The sequence below is a fragment of the Chiloscyllium punctatum genome, chromosome 39 (assembly GCF_047496795.1).
Source record: "Chiloscyllium punctatum isolate Juve2018m chromosome 39, sChiPun1.3, whole genome shotgun sequence".
Taxonomy (NCBI): domain Eukaryota; kingdom Metazoa; phylum Chordata; class Chondrichthyes; order Orectolobiformes; family Hemiscylliidae; genus Chiloscyllium; species Chiloscyllium punctatum.
The window spans coordinates 48,066,501-48,087,540 of NC_092777.1; the positions used below are offsets into that span (position 1 = coordinate 48,066,501).

The 21,040-nt window shown below is 40.8% G+C and overlaps 1 protein-coding gene across 2 annotated transcripts in view; it reads right to left on the bottom strand.

Annotated features, from left to right (window-relative positions):
* The window catches only part of LOC140464035 (uncharacterized), a 29,096-nt gene extending 11,753 nt beyond the window's left edge, over positions 1-17,343 (bottom strand). Inside the window, exons 1-7 of one of the 2 annotated variants that reach the window (XM_072558661.1) lie at positions 17,256-17,343; positions 16,947-17,014; positions 14,502-14,575; positions 10,270-10,326; positions 8,741-8,860; positions 5,526-5,652; positions 5,072-5,096 (exon numbers count right to left, since the gene is read on the bottom strand). In XM_072558661.1, coding sequence (XP_072414762.1) covers positions 5,072-5,096; positions 5,526-5,652; positions 8,741-8,860; positions 10,270-10,326; positions 14,502-14,507 — 335 coding nt within the window. In that variant the 5' untranslated portion in view covers positions 14,508-14,575; positions 16,947-17,014; positions 17,256-17,343. Of the gene's footprint in view, positions 1-5,071; positions 5,097-5,525; positions 5,653-8,740; positions 8,861-9,599; positions 10,104-10,269; positions 10,327-14,501; positions 14,576-16,946; positions 17,015-17,255 lie in introns of those variants that run through there. The other variant, XM_072558662.1, reaches the window with a different exon arrangement.
* Positions 17,344-21,040: the final 3,697 nt, after the last annotated feature.

Below are 21,040 nucleotides of genomic sequence, written 5' to 3' on the forward strand. Positions count from 1 at the left end.
ACAGAAGTGAGTGAAACAGTCAGGGCAGGCAGGGACAAGGTAGGACTAATAAATTAAACTGCATTTATTTCAATGCAAGGGGCCGAACAGGGAAGGCAGATGAACTCAGGGCATGGTTAGGAACATGGGACTAGGATATCATAGCAATTAGGGAAACATGGCTCAGGGATGGGCAGGACTGGCAGCTTAATGTTCCAGGATACAAATGCTATAGGAAGGATAGAAAGGGAGGCAAGGGAGGAGGGGGAGTGGCATTTTTGATAAGGGATAGCATTACAGCTGTGCTAAGGGAGGATATTCCCAGAAATACATCCAGGAAAGTTATTTGGGTGGAACTGAGAAATAAGAAAGGGATGATCACCTTATTGAGATTGTATTATAGACCCCCCCAATAGTCAGAGCGAAATTGAGAAACAAACTTGTAAGGAGATCTCAGCTATCTGTAAGAATAATAGGGTGGTTATGGTAGGGGATTTTTAACTTTCCAAACATCGAGTGGGACTGCCATAGTGTTAAAGGTTTAGATGGAGGGGAATTTCTTAAGTGTGCACAAGACAATTTTCTGATTCAGTATGTGGATGTACCTACTAGAGAAGGTGCAAAACTTGGCTTACTCTTGGGAAATAAGGCAGGGCATGTGACTGAGATGTCAGTGGGGGAGCGCTTTGGGGCCAGCGACCATAATTCTATTCGCTTTAAAATAGTGATGGAAAAGGATAGACCAGATCTAAAAGTTGAAGTTCTAAATTGGAGAAAGGCCAATTTTGACGGTATTAGGCAAGAAATTTCAAAAGCTGATTGGAGGCAGATGTTCGCAGGTAAAGGAACGGCTGGAAAATGGGAAGCCTTCAGAAATGAGATAACAAGAATCCAGAGAAAGTATATTCCTGTCAGGGTGAAAGGGAAGGCTGGTAGGTATAGGGAATGCTGGATGACTAAAGAAATTGAGGGTTTGGTTAAGAAAAAGAAGGAAGCATATGTCAGGTATAGACAGGATAGATCGAGTGAATCCTTAGAAGAGTACAAAGAAAGTAGGAGTATACTTAAGAGGGAAATCAGGAGGGCAAAACGGGGACATGAGATAGTTTTGGCAAATAGAATTAAGGAGAATCCAAAAGGGTTTTTACAAATATATTAAGGACAAAAGGGTAACTAGGGAGAGAATAGGGCCCCTCAAAGATCAGCAAGGTGGCCTTTGTGTGGAGCCACAGAAAATGGGGAAGATACAAAATGAATATTTTGCATCAGTATTTACTGTGGATCAGGATATGGAAGATTTCGACTGTAGGGAAATAGATGGTGACATCTTGGAAAAATTTTCAGATTACAGAGGAGGAAGTGCTGGATGTCTTGAAATGGTTAAAATTGGATAAAACCCCAGGACCTGATCAGGTGGAACTGAGAACGCTGTGGGAAGCTAGAGAAGTGATTGCTGGGCCTCTTGCTGAGATATTTGTATCATCGATAGTCACAGGTGAGATGCCTGAAGACTGGAGGTTGGCAAATGTGGTGCCACTGTTTAAGAAGGGCGGTATAGACAAGCCAGGGAACTATAGACCGGTGAGCCTGAGCTTGGTGGTGGGCAAGTTGTTGGAGGGAATCCTGAGGGACAGGATGTATATGTATTTGGAAAGGCAAGGACTGATTCGGGATAGTCAACATGGCCTTGTGCATGGGAAATCATGTCTCACAAACTTGATTGAGTTTTTTGAAACAGTAACAAAGAAGATTGATGAGGGCAGAGCGGTAGATGTGATCTATATGGACTTCAGTAAGGCTTTCGACAAGGTTCCCCATGGGAGACTGATTAGCAAGTTTGGATCTCATGGAATACAGGGCGGCACGGTGGCACAGTGGTTAGCACTGCTGCCTCACAGCGCCTGAGACCTGGGTTCAATTCCCGCCTCAGGCGACTGACTGTGTGGAGTTTGCACGTTCTCCCCGTGTCTGCGTGGGTTTCCTCCGGGTGCTCCGGTTTCCTCCCACAGTCCAAAGATGTGCAGGCCAGGTGAATTGGCCATGCTAAATTGCCCATAGTGTTAGGTAAGGGGTAAATGTAGATGTAGGGGTATGGGTGGGTTACGCTTCGGCGGGGCGGTGTGGACTTGTTGGGCCGAAGGGCCTGTTTCCACACTGTAAGTAATCTAATCTAAAAAAAAACTAGCCATTTGGATACAGAACTGGCTCAAAGGTAGAAGACAGAGGGTGGTAGTGGAGGGTTGTTTTTCAGACTGGAGGCCTGTGACCAGTGGAGTTCCATGAGGATCGGTGCTGGGCCCTCTACTTTTTGTCATTTACATAAATGATTTGGGTGCGAGCATAAGAGGTACAGTTAATAAGTTTGCAGATGACACCAAAATTGGAGGTGTAGTGGACAGCGAAGAGGGTTACCTCAGATTACAACAGGATCTTGACCAGATGGGCCAATGGGCTGAGAAGTGGCAGATGGAGTTTAATTCAGATAAATGCAAGGTGCTGCATTTTGGGAAAGCAAATCTTAGCGGGACTTATACACTTAATGGTAAGGTCCAAGGGAGTGTTGCTGAACAAAGAGACCTTGGAGTGCAGGTTCATAGCTCCTTGAAAGTGGAGTCGCAGCTAGACAGGATAGCGAAGAAGGTGTTTGGTATGCTTTCCTTTATTGGTCAGAATATTGAGTACAGGAGGCGGGAGGTCGTGTTGCGGCTGTACAGGACATTGGTTAGGCCACTGATGGAATATTGCATGCAATTCTCATCTCCTTCCTATTGGAAAGATGTTGGAAACTTGAAAGGGTTCAGAAAAGATTTACAAGGATGTTGCCAGGGTTGGAGGATCTGAGCTACAGGAAGAGGCTGAACAGGCTGGGGCTGTATTCCCTGGAGCGTCGGAGGCTAAGGGGTGACCTTATAGAGGTTTACAAAATTATGAGGGGCATGGATAGGATAAATAATCAAAGTCTTTTCCCTGGGGTCGGGGAGTCCAGAACTAGAGGGCATAGGTTTAGGGTAAGAGGGGAAAGATATAAAAGAGACCTAAGGGCCAACATTTTCACGCAGAAGGTGGTACATGTATGGAACGAGCTGCCAGAGGATATGGTGGAGGCTGGTACAATTGCAACATTTAAGAGGCATTTGGATGGGTATATGAATAGGAAGGGTTTGGAAGGATATGGGCTGGCCGCTGGCAGGCGGGACTAGTTTGGATTGGGATATCTGGTCGGCATGGACGGGTTGGACCGAAGGGTCTGTTTCCATGCTGTACATCTCTATGACTCTATGTAAATGAAGGAAGGTGGGCGAGATGTAGACTTTCATGCAATTTATCACGGCAAGTATTCAAAACATGACCTCAAACCCAGTTGCTATTAATAATTGAGCTGTACGTACAGTAACAGCAGTATTCCTAAGTACATCAATGCTCTTCTAAAGTTCATGTTTGGCTGGTAAGACCTACATTTATTTCCTGTTCCTTCATTACAACAGAAAACAGTTAAGAATGAGCCATTTTATTGTGTGTCTGAAGTCACATGACGCCGGGGAAAGGAAGCTGTTCTATAGGTTTTATGTTATGTTTTGAATTTATATATTTAATATAAATTTATATATTTAATATAAGTTGCCATGGTGGGAACTCATGTTTCCAGGACATTAGTTCAGGCCTCCGGATTGCTAATCCAGTGACAAAACCATAATGCTCTCACACCCCTCATTTACTTTGTACCTGTGGGACCTAAAGCTTTGTGAAAATTTGCCTACAGCTCTCTGTGCTTCCTAAAGGCTTCTCTTATTACTTTCTCCTGTGTGTCTGGAGAAAATTATACTTTCGAATTGGAGAAATGGCATTTTAGGATTGGAAAAAACACTCTTCCTGCACTAATCAGCTGATAAATAGTGAAAGATGTCACTGATATCCTTAAATTCTATCTTCTACCTCAAAGTATCATCTTTCTAGTGAAGACAGTGTCAGGACTAAGTATTGTTATGATCGCGGGTGATGTTACTTCTGGATAATCCAGATCAAGTTCTGAAATCATTGCTTGATAAATCCTATCTTGTTTTTTCTGATTTCAATGAGATGGTAATTCACTGAAACACAAATACACAATGCTGCAGATTCAGTTTTAACATTAAAATATATGCTACACAAAAGAAGATAAAACAGAATAAACCAAATTAATTACAGGTAACACATAATTAAAGCTTTTTAAACATATGGTAAAAAATCAATCCCATTAATCCCCAAAGCACTCCTTGACAGAACTCACTCCAGAGAGAATTCCCTTCTCTTTTACATCTTAAGGGATTCATTTAAGTGTAGCTTTGAAGAATTGAGAATAACTGCAGTCGACAACAATGATCATCACAATGCGAAAGAACTGTGAGACAGTCATCTCATTCCACCCTTGTGCTTCGGATTCTTTATCCACATAATTTGTTCCTCTTCGCCTATGTTTACCAGCCATGATATCTCTGCAGAATTCTGAACAGAAGTAGATAATTCAAACCCCAGTCCTGCTCCACAACTCAATATGATTATGGATACTCTCATCTCAGCCTCAACGCCACTTTCCTGCCCTCTTCCCATTAACCTTTCACCCATTATGAAATTTGTAAAAATGTCAATCTGCTCCTATATCCAGTGTCCTGACATTGCAGTTTCTTTTATTTTCGATGGTGATCGAAGTCAGGTGAATTAATCAACCCAGAAATAAAATTGTTCCATTATTCATTAATGTCGATTATTGGAATTGTGGGGGTCAAGTTACAGTACATTCTTCCCATTAGGGTTATGAGATCAATTGGATTTTTATAGAATATTTTGAGAAGCTGATAGTTCAGGGATGATATGATCAACTCTACTTTTTATCAGAAATCATACTCTTCCAAAGAAATACAGGTTTTGCACCAACATCAGTCACTTTAGTTCCTGACAGAAAACTACTTAGAACTTAGCCAGCATCAAGCATTCATATTTTAGGTGCTTACTGATGGGAAATAAAGACTTCATAGTCTCATTATATCAAAATTCTGTCAGTGTGGTCAACAAGTGAACACAACACACATAACACCAAATACTAAAGGTGTCCTACCTTCTGACTTGAGACAGAGTCGGAACTAGGGAAAAAAAAACAAATTGCAATTGCACATTAAGCAATTTCTGAGCACTGCACAGGATTTACAAATAAAAGACTGACTAAAAACTGACCAAAATAAAAATATCATTATCAGTGTTCATTATACATCAATTCATTTAAATTAATCTGCTTGATATCTCATTTAAAACAAATAGAGGAATGTTGTTCTCCTGCGCTTATTAATTATTTATATTCTATATGAAATTACCAAATACAATATATTTATTTTGTTTTTAAATGTCGCCTCATTGGTAGTTTAGTCTCTGATTTCAATTCATTATGTTCTTGCATTATATATGATTATGAAACAGGTAACCTAGTTCAGAGATAGAATTACTCTGTGTGAGATATGTTAGCACCATTCAGGGAATCTGGTCTAAAATTAAGGATTGTGCATCTACAAACATACCTGGGTTTGGTGGAATTATACCATGTTCAATGAACTGCCGGGCTTTCTCATGATACATGGGGCAAGTTAGTTGTAAACAGTGATTTGTATTTTTCTCTGCTGGGCACAGAAAGTATGCCACCATTACCTAGAAAAAAAATTAGCAGCTCTAACATTACAGAGTTTATAATCATTTACAAAACCAAACATCCATTTCAACTGCAAACATAAGAATTGATAAAAATGAGCACATTTCTTATTTCCTGCAACTGGCCTGTAGGAGTCAATCTGGTTTGGGTTTGTCATCGCAAACAATGTAAGCAGTAAAAGAGAATATATAAGCATAGATGGAAATGAAATCCTGCCCCATTTACCCTTTTCTATTCAGTTTATTTAAAAATAAATAATGCATTAATGCAATCCAAGTTTTTCTTCTTGTGTGTTCAAATGAATTATAATTAAGAACTACTTCCTCCAGTTGAAAGTGGTTAAATGAATTCTTCTATACACCAGAGCAATGGAAAAGGAAATGGACATTTATTCTGAGTAGACTTGTTACTTATGCAAAAGACACATTTATAAGTGTTTCTGGGCCACTCTTAAAATATATCTGGTGCACCTCATTAGATCTTTAATATATGTACAACTATTTCAATCAGAACATGGTAGACCAGGTATACAGTATCAGCTCTGAAGCAGCATTGATGCTCGGTTAAAAGAGGTTCATAGATCTGACAGTCACATATTCAATTTGAAAGAGATCACTTCATGAATAGAAAATATTACTGTTTTATGGGCGTGGTTAAGTGTCTCAAAATTTATTAAAACAAGTTTAGATTTTAGATTACTTACAGTGTGGAAACAGGCCCTCCGGCCCAACAAGTCCACACCGCCCCGCCGAAGCGCAACCCACCCATACCCTTACATTTACCCCTTACCTAACACTACGGGCAATTTAGCATGGCCAATTCACCTGACCTGCATATCTTTGGACTGTGGGAGGAAACCGGAGCACCCGGAGGAAACCCACGCAGACACGGGGAGAATGTGCAAACTCCACACAGTCAGTCGCCTGAGGCGGGAATTGAACCCGGGTCTCTGGCGCTGTGAGGCAGCAGTGCTAACCACTGTGCCACCGTGCCGCCCTCAAGTTTAATAGCAGATGATCTGAAAATGGATGATCGAAGTTGCACTGTAAACAAATTCCACATTCTAGAGATAAGATGACCGCCTTGATCACCCCTGATGAAGAACTACAAGTGACTCTTCACGATTTTCATGTTTTCTCATTAAAATAATCTCATCAACTGGCTGCAGTTTCTGGTGTTCAGGGGATAAGGGGTAGTAAAATCAATACATTTAACATGATGTGAAATCTGAAACAAAACATAAGACGCATTTCTTAATAGTTTTACAGAGATATTGACGATGAAAAAATTGCTATAAGCAGTGAAACAAATCAAAAATAACAAAAATTGTGGGACAAGTGGTTTTCCAGCTGAGGCCTTCAATGTTGGTTTATCATAAGACTCCATGTACTCATCGTATGGATTTTGAAGGAACAAGAACTGGCCCCTAATTTCAGTAATGGAACAACTGTGAACTGTTTTCAAGATTGGTGATAAATCATGCCATGGAAATTATTGGCACTTGGAAATCTCACTGATTCACTGTTGTCCATAGCAAGGAACGTACTGACAGTCATTGTCCAGATTAGACTCTCTACAGTGTGGAAACAGGCCCTTCGGCCCAACAAGTTCACACTGCCCCTCCAAAGAGAAAACCACCCAAACCCATTCCCCTACCCTATATTTACACCTGACTAACACTGTGGGCAATTTAGCATGGCCAATTCACCTGACCTGCACATCTTTAGATTGTGGGAGGAAAGCAGAGCACCTGGAGGAAATCCACGCAGACACTGGGAGAATGTGCAAACTCCACACAGACAGGCAGGAATCGAACCCAGGACCCTGGTGCTCTAAGGCAGCAGTGCTAACTACTGAGCCACCGTGCCACTTCTAGTGACTGTGAAAATCCTCCCAGAGATACAACATGCCTTTAGACCTGCCAGAGGAATCACCATCTACGGGGTGAAATGTCCTGACCCCCTCGAAGGGTGAGGGAACCTAATTCAGTGAGAGGCCAAATTTCTGTTCCCTGATGCTGGGTTAAAGCTTTCAGATGTGTCAATTTTCTAATCCTTCTGGTTGATAACTACCTCAGACTACAATGGGATCTTGATCAGATGGGCCAATGGGCTGAGGAGTGGCAGATGGAGTTTAATTTAGATAAATGTGAGGTGCTGCATTTTCGAAAGGCAAATCAGAGCAGGACTTATACACTTCATGGGAAGGTCCTGGAGAGTGTTGCTGAACAAAGTAACCTTGGAGTACAGGTTCATAGCTCCTTGAAAGTAGAGTTGCAGGTAGATAGGATAGTGAAGAAGGTGTTTGGTATGCTTTCCTTTATTGGTCAGACCATCGAATATATGAATTGGGAGATCATGTTGCAATTGTACAGGACATTGGTTCAGCCATTTTTGGAATATTGCGTGCAATTCTGGTCTCCATCCTAATGAAACTTGAAAGGGTTCAGAAAAGATTGACAAGGACGTTGCCAGGGTTGGAGGATTTGAGCTATAGGGAGGAGCTGGGGCTGTTTTCCCTGGAGCATCGGAGACTGCGGGGTGACTTTATAGAGGTTTATAAAATCATGAGCGGCATGGATAGGATAAATAGACAAGGTCTTTTCCCTGAGGTGGGGGAGTCCAGAATTAGAGGGCATAGGTTTAGGGTGAGAGGTGAAAAATTTAAAAGGGACCTAAGGGGCAACTATTTCATGCAGACGGTGGTGCGTGAATGGAATGAGCTGCCAGAGGAAGTGGTGGAGGCTGGTACAATTACAGCATTAAAGGCATCTGGATGGGTATATGAACAGGAAGGGTTTTGAGGGATATGGGCCAGGTGCTGGCAAATGGGACTAGATTAGGTTGCGATATCTGGTCGGCATGGACGAGTTAGACCCCGAAGGGTCTGTTTCTGTGCTGTTCATCTCTATGACTCTAATTTTCCTTTCAAATACCATTGTTCCTCTGAATTAGACCAGACAGTGACAAGGTTGAAGCAAGTGTATAGAGGTTTAGGATGCAAGAGAATTAACAATAACTTCCACTCCTGAAAGGTGGGGGAAATCCAACAAGAAGGAGAAAGATAAAATGTTTTTTGTTAAATGACCTCATGGTTTAAATGCTTCCTGGGACACACTCTGTTTCTGCATTTCCTGTGACGAAACCAGTTCAGACAAATCTCTGATGAATCCTTGCAGCTCTGTCGATGTTGAAAATTACATTGTACCTGTGGAATATGAGATATATAAACTGTATGTTGATATGAATTTCCAAGAAATATTCACAGCAGAAAATTTGGGTGGTTTCTCTTGTAGGCTTAAAGTTCATACACTCAATTGTGTTCTGTGTTGCACTCAGAAAATAAACATGTGGAGCGTTAGTTAAAGAAAACTATACCCTTATGAAATTTGTTTTCTATTCAGCTTGACAAGTGGATGCTGAGGTCTGGAAGCCAACAGGACTAGAAAGTCATCCCTCCTGCTAGACCTATAGTTTTTGATGCAGTGACTAAATCAGTCTCCTCCAAAGCCTCTTTGTCATCCAGTGACTGGTGTCTAGTATCGCCTGGTTCTATTTCTCCCTGTCCAGTACTGGTCAGGGAATCATCTATATTGGATTTCTGTTCCTTCTCATATCATCATCTCTAAAGTTCCTCAAATTCAATCCTTATCCTTCGAGTTCCCATGTCCAACGGGCCCCTCAGCGACATCATCTCAAAATACCAAAATTAGGCTGTCCAGTGCTGGGTGAACACAAATTTCCTACCGTGAAATATAAGGGAGAATGAAACCAGCTGTTTTTGGTCCACATTCCGCTGAGATCCCTAACCATGAACTCCCCCTCCGCAGCCACAATCTAATGTTGAAGCATGCCCATTCACAATCGTGGTTTCAATCTGACACAAAGATGATCTTCTCCCCCCTCCCCCACCACTTCAACCAACCCCCCTCCCCCCACCTCCGTACCTGCTCTAGCAGCATGACTGCTCACTGCCACACTTAGCATGTTGCCTATCTCCATTTGGTGCTGAAATCCACATCCGTGCTGTCGATATGTTTAGACTCAGCTTTTCTATTACTTGCTCAGTCAGTCTCCTACATTGCATAAAACATAAATTTGAGCTTACAAAAAACTATAACCCATATATAATGTCTCATTTACCCAAAGTCCTGTGTTCAGAGACAAACTTTGGGTCCTGTACCAGCAGTACTTCAATTTAAAATTCCCCTCCTCACTTTCACATTCCTCAATGGCTTCACCTCCCTGTCAACTCCTCCAATTCTAGCACCCTCCCAAATACCTCAAAGCTCATTCGATTCTGTCATCTCACACATGCCCAATTCTAATTTCTCCAACCTCAGCAGCCGTGCCTCCAGTTGTGTCACTGCTGAACTTTGCAATTTCCTCTGTGAACTATTCTCCTCTTTAAAACCTACCTCTCTGAATTAGTCATGGTCATCTGTCCCAATATTGCCTTATGTGTCTCATATAAATTTTGTTTGATATCACCCATATGCAGGGATTTGGGGTGTTTTACGATATTTAAGGTACTATTTACTTGCAACTTCTGTGTATAAACTACAAACTTTCATGTACCAAGATAAACCACATGGCAACAACTAAAATCAGACTTACTTTGGCACAGTGAGTATACTGAAAATAGAAACAGTCAATGTTTTCCGGCCTGTAGCCCTGCATTAAAAACAGAATTAGTGACAATCGGAATAAGCAAAGAATTGCCAGCTACATTCGAGAGTTTAAACCTGACTATTTACATTCCTAATTTTCTGTCAATTACAAGCTATATTTCTCGCTACTGCAAATAAATTCCATGTCACACAAACCTCCTTCTTGCAAAATATTTATCCCTTTCGAATGCTAAATCTCAGTCGGCTGGCACTGCACATTTTTGCAATAAATGTGCCAATTTGCTTTTCTTAAGAATTGATTTACTTTATTGGTTACATAATGTTAGAGGAAAACTTATATTTTCAGTACCTTCCAGAGCGACCAATTACAAATAATTTTTTCTATGCAATTCATGCTACAGTTCCTTATACTATAACATTTTTATTTCGCTCATATTAGATTTCATCTGCCACAGGCACAGTTCTCATCAGCATAGAATAAAAGAGATATTTATTGAGTGCACCTCAGACTGAGAAGGGCAACAAGTAGAATTCAAAATGCAAGAGAACTGCCTTACCAGGAGAAGTTTGAAAAGTTCAGCTTAGAGAACCTTGGTGAATGGGAACAATAACTAGGTAAATAATGTACATTAAATGAATAGATCAGTCTTGAAAATTGCATTACAATAACATTAATAAGACAAAATGTAATTTTTATAACATCACCAGTAAAGCCAACAATTGTTGATCATCTTTAATTGCCTTTGAGAAAATGCAATGTCTTTGTGAAATGCTGTTATCTAAATTGTTTAGGTACACCCATGGTGCTTTTAGGAAAGGAGTTCCAGGATTTTGACCCAACAACAATTAAGGAGCAATGATGGGTTTCAAGGGATACTGTGTGGCTGTGAGGAGTACCTGCAGGTCACAATGTTCCTATGCATCTGTTAGCTTTTTCTTAAATAAGGAGACCAAAACTACTCACAGGTGGTAGGGGTCAAATGTTTGAAAAGTGCTGCTGAACAAAGCTTAATGGGCTAGTGCAGTGCACCATGTAGATGATACACATTGCTATCACTGAATACTGATGGAAAGAGTGAATACTGAAAGTGGTGGCTGTGTGCCAATCAAGCAGGTAGCTTTATCCAGGATGGTGTCCAGATTCTTCTTGAATCCTGTTGGAGCTGCACTCTTCCAATATTCCGTCACACACATGACTTGTGCCTTCAACATGGTGGACATACGACAAGCAGTTAGAATAGTGTTGCTCAAAGGAAAATTCCAAGCTTCCGACATGCTCTTGTAACCACCCACAGTACTTGGATATTTGGTGAAGTTAGGTTTCTAATCCATGGTATTCAACAGGATGTTGATGGTTGGAAATTCAGTTATGACAAAGCCTTCAAACCCCAAGGGGAAATGGCTTGAGTGTCTTTTGCTGATTAACAACCAGAAGGCACTTTTTTTAGGGATATCTAATAAATGCTGGGCCAACCAGTTATGCCCAATCCTGTGAATGGATATAAAAATAAACATTATTCAGGCAAATAGCCCTTGCTGCATCCAGTACCTTCAATCATTTCTTGATGTCATATTGAGTGAATTAATTGACATCTCTGATGCGGAGGGTCTCTGTAGAAAGCTAAGATGGATCATCCATTCAGCACTCATGGCTGAAGCTGGTCACTAATATCTGAATCATGTCTTTGATAGTGACCTGCTGGTCTCCCCGGTCATTGATATTAGCTGAGGCTCCTCTCCCTTTCAGTCCCATTACTGCTCCTGGCTTGTTGTCCCACACCCGTCTATGAACTAGGTTGAATATCTAAGTTAATGAAAAATAAATTTAGCACAGATACCACAAGCGTCTTCTGGTATCAGGCTTAATTTAATGTGAGTGGCACAGTGGCACAGTGGTTAGCACTGCTGCCTCACAGTGCCAAAGGCCCAGGTTCAATTCCCGCCTCAGGCGACTGTGTGGAGTTTGTACATTCTCCCTGTGTCTGTGTGGGTTTCCTTCGGGTGCTCCGGTTTCTTCCCGCAGTCCAAAAATGTGCAGGTCAGGTGAATTGGCCATGCTAAATTGCCCGTAGTGTTAGGTGTAGGGGAATTGGTCTGGTGGGTTGCGCTTCGGCGGGTCAGTGTGGACTTGTTGGGCTGAAGAGCCTGTTTCTACACTGTAAATAATCTAATCATATAAAGATAGCATATTTGTTTTGGCATCAGAAGATTGTGGGCTTAGTTCTCGCTCCAGTGTTAATGGAGGCTGACATTTATTTTCTCACTGGAGGTACCATTCCAGATGAAATGTTAACAACAGTTCTGTCCTCGATGATAGGTGTAAAAGATTAGATGATATTTTTTGAAAAAAGAATATCTGCTGATGACCTGGTCTATATCTATCCATCAATTAATATAGATTCATGAGCCATTCATCTGATTGTGTAATCTTTGCTCTGTGTAAATTAGCTGCTAGTTTTCTGACAAAACAAATTAAATCATTTCAAAGACTGTTCATTGACTTTAAAGAATTTGGGATGTTCTTATGGATCTAAAGGTAAATCAATGCAAGTGTTTTCTTTCTGTAATAAAGACACAACAGTCCTGTCAGACCTCTGAATGGAGACAGACAACTGATGGTTTTTTTCATGTGAGTGTCGCTGCCTTTGAAGCAGGGGGACAGGTTGAGAAGGAGAATCCTTCATGGCAACATCAGCTGCGAAAGGAATCAAAATGAAGCAAGACCAGAAAGGTGGGTCAGCTAAGCATACTCGGAGTAGGGACAGAAAAGTATACAACTGAGCACATACACAAATTCATACAAAACATACGTAGTTCCAGCTAAGCGACAACAACAGTAAGTTCTAAACCACACTCAACCTGTGTTGCAATTGCTTAAGGCAGATGACATGTTCATGAACTGCTATGTTGCTAAAACTTGAGATTAAGATACAAGTGGTCTGCTATGTTGCTAAGGTTTGAAATTGATATGTAATTGGTCAATGAGAGGGATGCTGATTTATGTATAAAAGTGTCATTGCAATCACCCTTTTCAGACTGTTAGGTTAGATTAGACTCCCTACAGTGTGATTCTCCAGGCAAGGGCCCTCTGAGTCTCATTGCATGCATGCAATAAAAGGAAGCTGTGTTAAGTGTACTGATCTTTTTGACACAGCCTGTATGGGAATTGAACCAATACTGTTGGTAGTGCTGTGTGATCTGAATTGGCCAACTGAGCTAACCAAACATCTCTACAATAAAGGATGATAAGCCTCCAAAATCAATTCCTAAGCAAAATTGCAGAATTATTGATGCTGGGAATACTCAAAATACTTTTGGATCTACACAAATAGTGTTAATCAGGAAGACTATTGGAACATTGGCCCTTATTTCAAGGTGGGGTTGGAGTATAAGAAGAGGGAAGTTTTACTACAACGGTACAAGATGCAAGTGAGACCAAATCTGGAATACTGTGAGTAGTTTTGGTCTCCTTATTTAAGAAAAAAATATTACTTCACTGGAGGCAGTTCAGAGATGGTTCTCTGGAAGAATCCCAGTATGGATGGACTTTTTTTTATTAGCAAAGACTAAACAGGTTGGGACTCTATTCATTGAAATTTAGAAGGATGAAAGGTATTGTCTCTGAAACATTCAGGATTCTTAAGGGGTTTGATAGGGTAAATGCTGAGAAGACGTTTCCCATCGTGGGAGAGTCTGAGACCAGAATCTCGAAATTAAAGGGCACCAATTTAAGATTGAGATGAGGAGCAAATTATTTTCTCTCAGAGAGTTATGAGTCTTTGGAATTCCTTGCTACAGTGAGCTACAGAGTACTTAAGTATATTTAAAGCTGAGACAGATAAATCCGTGATCAGTAAGGGAATCAAGGGTTATGGAGAATGGGCAGGAAAATGGATGTGAGGGGTGTTGGATTAACCATGATCCTACTGAATGACAGAATGGCTTGAGGAGCCACACAGCTTATTTTTGTTCCAATTTTTTAAGAGCTTTTGCTTACAATTCAGAGAGGTGATCCATTCATAAAAATCTTTATCTTTTCAGTACAATGTTCAAGAGCCTAGCTCCGGAATCACTTGATCACCTTACAGCAATAGCAGGACAACCTCCCAAACTCTACCGTAAGTAAACATTCATAACTGGATTCTGGTTCTTACTGATGAGCATCACCCAAATATTAGGGGATCCTTTTGAATTGAGTAAAAGAGAGGAAGAACTTACCTGCATTATTAGTCAATGATTATGATGTAATCAGTGCAGTTTGATTGAATGATTTTTCTTCTGTTTCATAAAATCTAGAATAACACAACAGGACATATTTGCATTATGCTTCAGCCCTAGGTTCATCGGGCATTATGTATATAAAACCACACTTTAGTTGATAAGGAAAATGAGCTTTCTTACAGAAGTCAGCTCTTGACAATCAAATCCTGAAGAAAATGACGCAGGAAGTCATGGAACTCCATCAAAGATTGAATAAATTGATATAAACAGTGCAAAGCATGTCATCCACGTTGCACAGGCTCTTGTGATTTCAGCTGAAACATACAGCTCTTCAAGTAACATTGCTGAGAGATTTAAGCCTAGGGACGTCAAGGCAACACATCAATTTTTCAGTTTTAGTTATATCTTCCGCTATGAGAACAGTTCTCAGGTAGGAAACAGGGTATTGAAAATGTGCAGGTGCAAGGCCTTTCGATTAATTCTCTGTATAAAAATCAATTTTTATAGATAATTTGTGTTAACTTTTTTGATTAAAGATATTGAAAAGAAACACAAACTCATACAGTGCAGCAGGGCACAGAGATCATTATGGCTGCACTTGCTCTTTGAAACAGCTACCAAATTAGTCCCATTTCCCAACTCTTTCTCCATAGCCCTACAATTTATTCATCTTTCATGAATTTTTATCCAAGTCTCTCTTTAAGTTGCCCCAAACTCTTGCACCATTCCTCCAAACTATTTCCACGTCCTTTCAAGCAGGGAATTCCAGATTTTCATCTGATCCCAATAACCATGTATTACTGGGAATGTCTGTGAAATTTAATAGCATGTAAATTACTAACTAGAGCAGTACAATAGGAAGAGAAATTCAAGAACCCAGAAATTTACTGAAAGAGTGAAGATACACATTTCCACAATTTAAAGCATCGTAGTCTTACTTAAGTAAAGCAAAGATTTCCAAATAACAACTGCCTTAGGTAATTACTTAGAGCTTACATCAAAAAGCAAAATAAAACACAATCAGATCTTTTGAATTAAACCTCCAGCTGAATACTATCTTTTCCACTGAGATGTCTGCAGACAGTCTTTAGCTATTCATCAGATATTGACTTATTATAGATTAGAAATTTATATTTACCCAGAAATTTATATTTATCTTGGGATCAATTCTAAACTTTTCAATAACTGACTTGGAACAGAAAAAACATGTAAAAGGGTGTAAATTAAGATGCGATAGGGAAAAATTAGTCCTTTTACTACGTGCAAAAATAAACAACTCCCAAACACAAGGCTACGGACGAGATGGGTGAAATGTACGAAAAATGGAGAACAGACACAGTGCAATCCAAAGTTGAGATCCTGATGGTGTAAAGTGCTTTCAAGTTTACGTGATGTTTTACTGGAGCACAGTAGCAGGCCAGGGCTAGAAATGTTAGCACGAGAGTGACATGATTTATTGAAATGACAAGCAACTGTGGGGGGGGGTGGGCGGGGGGGGGGGGGGGGGGGGGGGTCAGGATCATTCCTACAGACAGAGCAGGGGTGATCCACAAAACTGTCAGTCAGTCTGCATTGCTCTCACCAATGTAAAGGAGACCACATTGTGAGCAGCGAATTCAGTAGACAGGTAAGAAAGAATATAAATTAAATGCTACTTTCCATAGAAGGTTTGGAGCCTTGGACAGTGAGGAGGTACAAGGTGAATTGGCATCTGTGAAGAGAAATCAAAGTTAATGTTTTGGGTCAAGTGACTTTTCCTCAGAACTGATGGTAGCGAGGGAAGTGTCAGTTTATATGAAGACGATAGGATATGGAGAGGGAGTATGGAGTAAATGATAGGTGGGAATAGAGCCCAAGGAGAGAGAAGAACAGTTAGACAAATAAAAGATAACAATGGATAACAATGTCCATAAGGACCATCACCAACTTTTACAGATGCACCACTGAAAGCAAACTGTCTGGGTGCATAATGGCCTGGTATAGCAACTGCTCTGCCTAGGACAGTAAGGAACTACAGAAAGTTGTGTGCACAGCGCAGACCATCACAGAATCCAACCTCCCATCCACAGACTCCATTCACACTTCTTGTTGCCACGGAAAGGCTGCCAAATTCATCAAAGAGCCCTCCCAGACGATAATGCTCTCCTACAAGCACTTCCATCAGGCCAAATATCAGAAGCTTAAACACATGCATCAGCAGGTTCAAGAGCTGCCTGCTGTTATTAGATTGCTGAATGGACCTTTCTAACTTCAAATAAGGTCGATCTAGCTAATGTTGAACTTGCTTTTGTGCATCTGCTGTGCCTCATTCTGTCTAAGCACCCTATGGTCTGTATGCAGTTATTTGCTGTGATCTGCCTTTACTGGTTGCAAAACAAAGGTTTTCACTGTACTTAGGTACATGTGACTAAAATAAATCAAATCAATTCTGAAGAATCATACCACACTCCAAATGTTAATCTTGTTTCTCTCCAAATGCTACCAGATCCATTGAGGGCCTCCAGCATTCTCTGTATATATTTTAAAACATAATTGCTTGTGTTAGCATTTAAAAACAAAACTTCCTTATCCATGTAACCATTTATGCCCAGTATCACTAATTATTTCCACTTAGAAATAATCAATGGCCTAACAGTCCAGTATTTCAGAATCGATTCTGAAGGATTCTATGCAGGGACTCGACTGAAAAGTTGACATAAGGTTAAACTGCGCTAAATGGGACCAGTCAGACTGGAGGTAGAGAATCCTTACCTGATTCTGTAACAGTGTCAGTATTGTCCTAATCTCAGCCCCAGTGCAGTGGAGGCAGCTAGCACTCTGATCAATCGCATAGCGATCCAACGCAAAATAAGAGAAATCGAAACTTAGTGAACTTCCTGCTTGTACTCGGAAGTCGTATTTGATGGACAAAGCGGATCTGTGAAGGCGCCGAATGGAATTGAAATGTTTGGAAACATTTTTTTCTCAATGATGGAGAATAGTTTTGATAAATTAAACTGGGCGGGTGCAAATAAGAGATGCACACAATCACAGTTCACGGAACACCGATGACAGGTTGTGACAAGTAAGTCACAGTGATGACTCACCGACATGAGAGAGTTTCAGACCCGGTGGCTTCAACCTTAGACCAGACAGAGGAACGATGGTTTTGAGGCAACCACTCACTATCCCATTGGGTTTATCAACAGCCTTTTCAGAAAACGTTGCTAACCACTAGAATTTCAGAGTCGTGCGGCAGGAACTAATGTCATTTTGTTTAGACAATGGACGTGAAGAAAACTATTGATGATGGTTTAGTTTTTAAAAAGTCCCACATGATGTGACCCTGAAATGTACTAACCACCAATAGTCCAAGTTCAGATTTTTTTTTTAACACAGGGTCTTCCCCACTTCCAGTGGCTAAAATTTGGCAAGTTCACTGATGGTGCCATTGCCATCACCTTGCACACCAGCAGTCAGAGGTACATCATGGGATATTAATTAAATATTGGAGCTATGTGGTTGATTCCGGTTCTCAGACAGACGTTAATCGAGGGCCTGTCTCACAAAGAGAGTTGAACCTGTGCTGTAGGGTAGGCGTCAACTCCAGGTCATCACCACCTTCTTGCAGATGACTAAAAAATACTGGCTCCACAGGTAAACCCATGTTCCTAAACCAATACAAAGGGCAAAGTCCAGCCAAGTTCATAACACAAATGTAGTGCAGACCATTTGGCCCTTCGTGTCCATACTAGCTCGCTGGAACAGCCTCTCGTCTGGTCCCATGTTTTCCCCAAACCTTGTCTCTTAAGATACTCATCAACACCCTTTTGAAAATCCCGATTGAATCTAACTCCACAATACTGTCAGGCAGATTCCATATCTGAATAACTTGCTGCATAAACATTTCTTATTACCATCAATTCCTTTGTCAATCTATGCTGTCGGGTTCCCAAACCCATCTTCAGTGGGAATAATTCCTCTCTATCTATTGTATTGAACCTCTTGCCTGACAAATCTCCTTGCCAGCTTCTCCAGTTTATCAATGTGACCAAAGTCCCTGACTCCTGGAACCATTCAGGTGAGCCTTTCCTGCATGCTCTCAGTCTAACGTCAACGACGAGGAAACTATTGGAACTATGGGACAACAAATCTGCATTTTGAGAGGCAGGGATTAATTAACAACAGGCAGCCTGGTTTTGTTAAGGGAGGTTGTGTCTGACTTGATTAATTTTTTACAAGAGGTGACCAGGTTTGGAGATGAGAGCAAAGTCTTTGATGTAATTGACTTGACTTCATTAAAGCTTTTGGTAAGGTCCCACATGGGATACTGATGCAAAGATTAGAGCCCATGGGATCCAAGGAAATTTGGCAAATTGGATCCATAATTGGCTGAGTGACAGGAAGCAGAGAGTGATGGTTGTGTGGCGTTTTCTTGGCTGGAGGCTAGTGTCCAGCGTGGTCCCACAGGGCTATATAAATGATTTAGACTTGAATTTAAGAAGGTTGGTCAGCAATTTCACAGACGATATAAAAATTGGTGGAGTAGTAAATGTTGAGGAGGATAGTATAAGATTAAAGGATTTGGATGGGCTGATCAGTGGGAAATGAAATGCAATCTAGCTAAATATGAAATGATGCACTTGGGCAGGTCTAACAAGGGAATACATGTTGAGGGGTAGGACTCTAGGAAGCACTGAGGATCAGAGGGACTTTGGTGTGCATGTTCACCAGTCCCTTAAAGTATTAGGTGAGATGAATAAAATAGTTAAGAATACATGTTGTATACTTGCCTTTATTAGTCAAGGCATAGAGTTTGAGAGCAGATAGGTTATGCTGGAAGTGTATAAAATACTGATCATTAGAGTATCATGTGCAGTTCTGGAATCCACATATTAGGAAGAAAGTGATAGCCTTGGAGAGGGTGCAGAGGAGATGTACCAGATGTTACCTGGGCCAGAGAGTTTCAGTTATGAAGAGAGATTGGACACTGTGGTTGTTTTCCTTTGAGCAGAGGAGATTAAGATTACAGGGGGCATAGATAGGGTAGACAGGAGAAAACTGCTCCTCTTAATAGAGGGATTAATGACCAAGGGCATAGATTTGAAGGAAGGGGCAGATGATTTAGAGGAGACATGTAGAAAAAAATTCATCCAGAAAGTGATGAGAATCTGGATTACCAAGGCATGCAAGGCAATAGACCAATTGCTGCAAAATGGAATGAGATGGATGTTTTTGACCAGTACAGATGTGATTGACAAGGAGCCTTTTTTCTGTGCTGGAGCCCTCTGTGTCTATGACTATGACTGTATGATTCTCCAAAATCTTCACTTTGTTCCTAAAGAGTGGTTCTGGAACTAGACACAATGCTCTATTCAAGGCTGAACTGGTGTTTTAGAAAGGCTCATCATAACTTCCTTTTATATATTATCCATCTATTCAAAAAGTCTAGGACCTTTAATACTATAATAATACTTTCTCAACCTGTTCTGCTATCTTCAAAACAAATGTGAATAAACCCTTACACATCCTTTAGAATTGTATAAGGTATTTTCCTTTGCTTCTCTGTTTTTGTTCTATCAAATCAGAGTATGGTGTGGTGGATCTTGCATTCAAAACAACATCCTAAGAGTAAACTTGTCAATCCTTAAATCACATCAACTAGAGTTTGGTTCAAGAGTGTACAGCTAAAATGAGTTTCAGTACTTTATGATGGCCACTATTGTCACCTGACTTGAAAACAGACAAGGTCAACATGAATTTACAAAGAAATGTTTAAATAACTTTGCAAAATAGTGATTGTTGCATGCATGTGCCGACCACCTTAAAACTGTCTACCACTCCCTGAAAAGCCTTTCGAAGGGTAATTGCCTGGAAATTAAAATTGAGAACTTCATGTGTTTGGGGACGTGACCTTATCACGATAGATATTGCTGAAGCAAAGATCATTTCTTTAAAACTCTTCACACAAAAAGGACCGCAAACTAAACTCCCATGATAATGAGAAATTGAAACTCTTGTTAAAAACTGATTGTCTCCATTTTGGGCCACGAATGGTATTCATACATCAACTCATCCCTGCACCTTCCATGAGAAGCAATGATTTGGTTTATATTCATTTATGGGACATGGGTGTTGCTGACTGGACAAGCATCAAACCTTGCTTTGAGGCACAGGTGATTACACGCAGATGCCCAAATACCACCATCCTCAGCAGGTTCTCTTCGCCCAGTTCTTCAGTGGCCGTCACTCAAAGAGCAGCCATAGGACAAGTTATTAGAATAGACTCCAAGACATCCTAAAGGACAGAGGCTGTCACAACACAGACAGAGTAAAAAGCTGCTGACCATTTGGCATACCACCAGTTATGTCAAGGCTCAGTGACTTGACTGGGAGGCGGAGTAGCAACAGCAAAAGGAGAAGGAAGCTAGCACAGTGAAACAAGTTTATGCCTTTATTTCTAAAGAATGAGGGGGGACCTTATTGAAACCTATCAGAGTCTGAGGGGGCTTGACAACTTAGATATCCAAAATGTGTTTCCATTACTGGAGGATTCT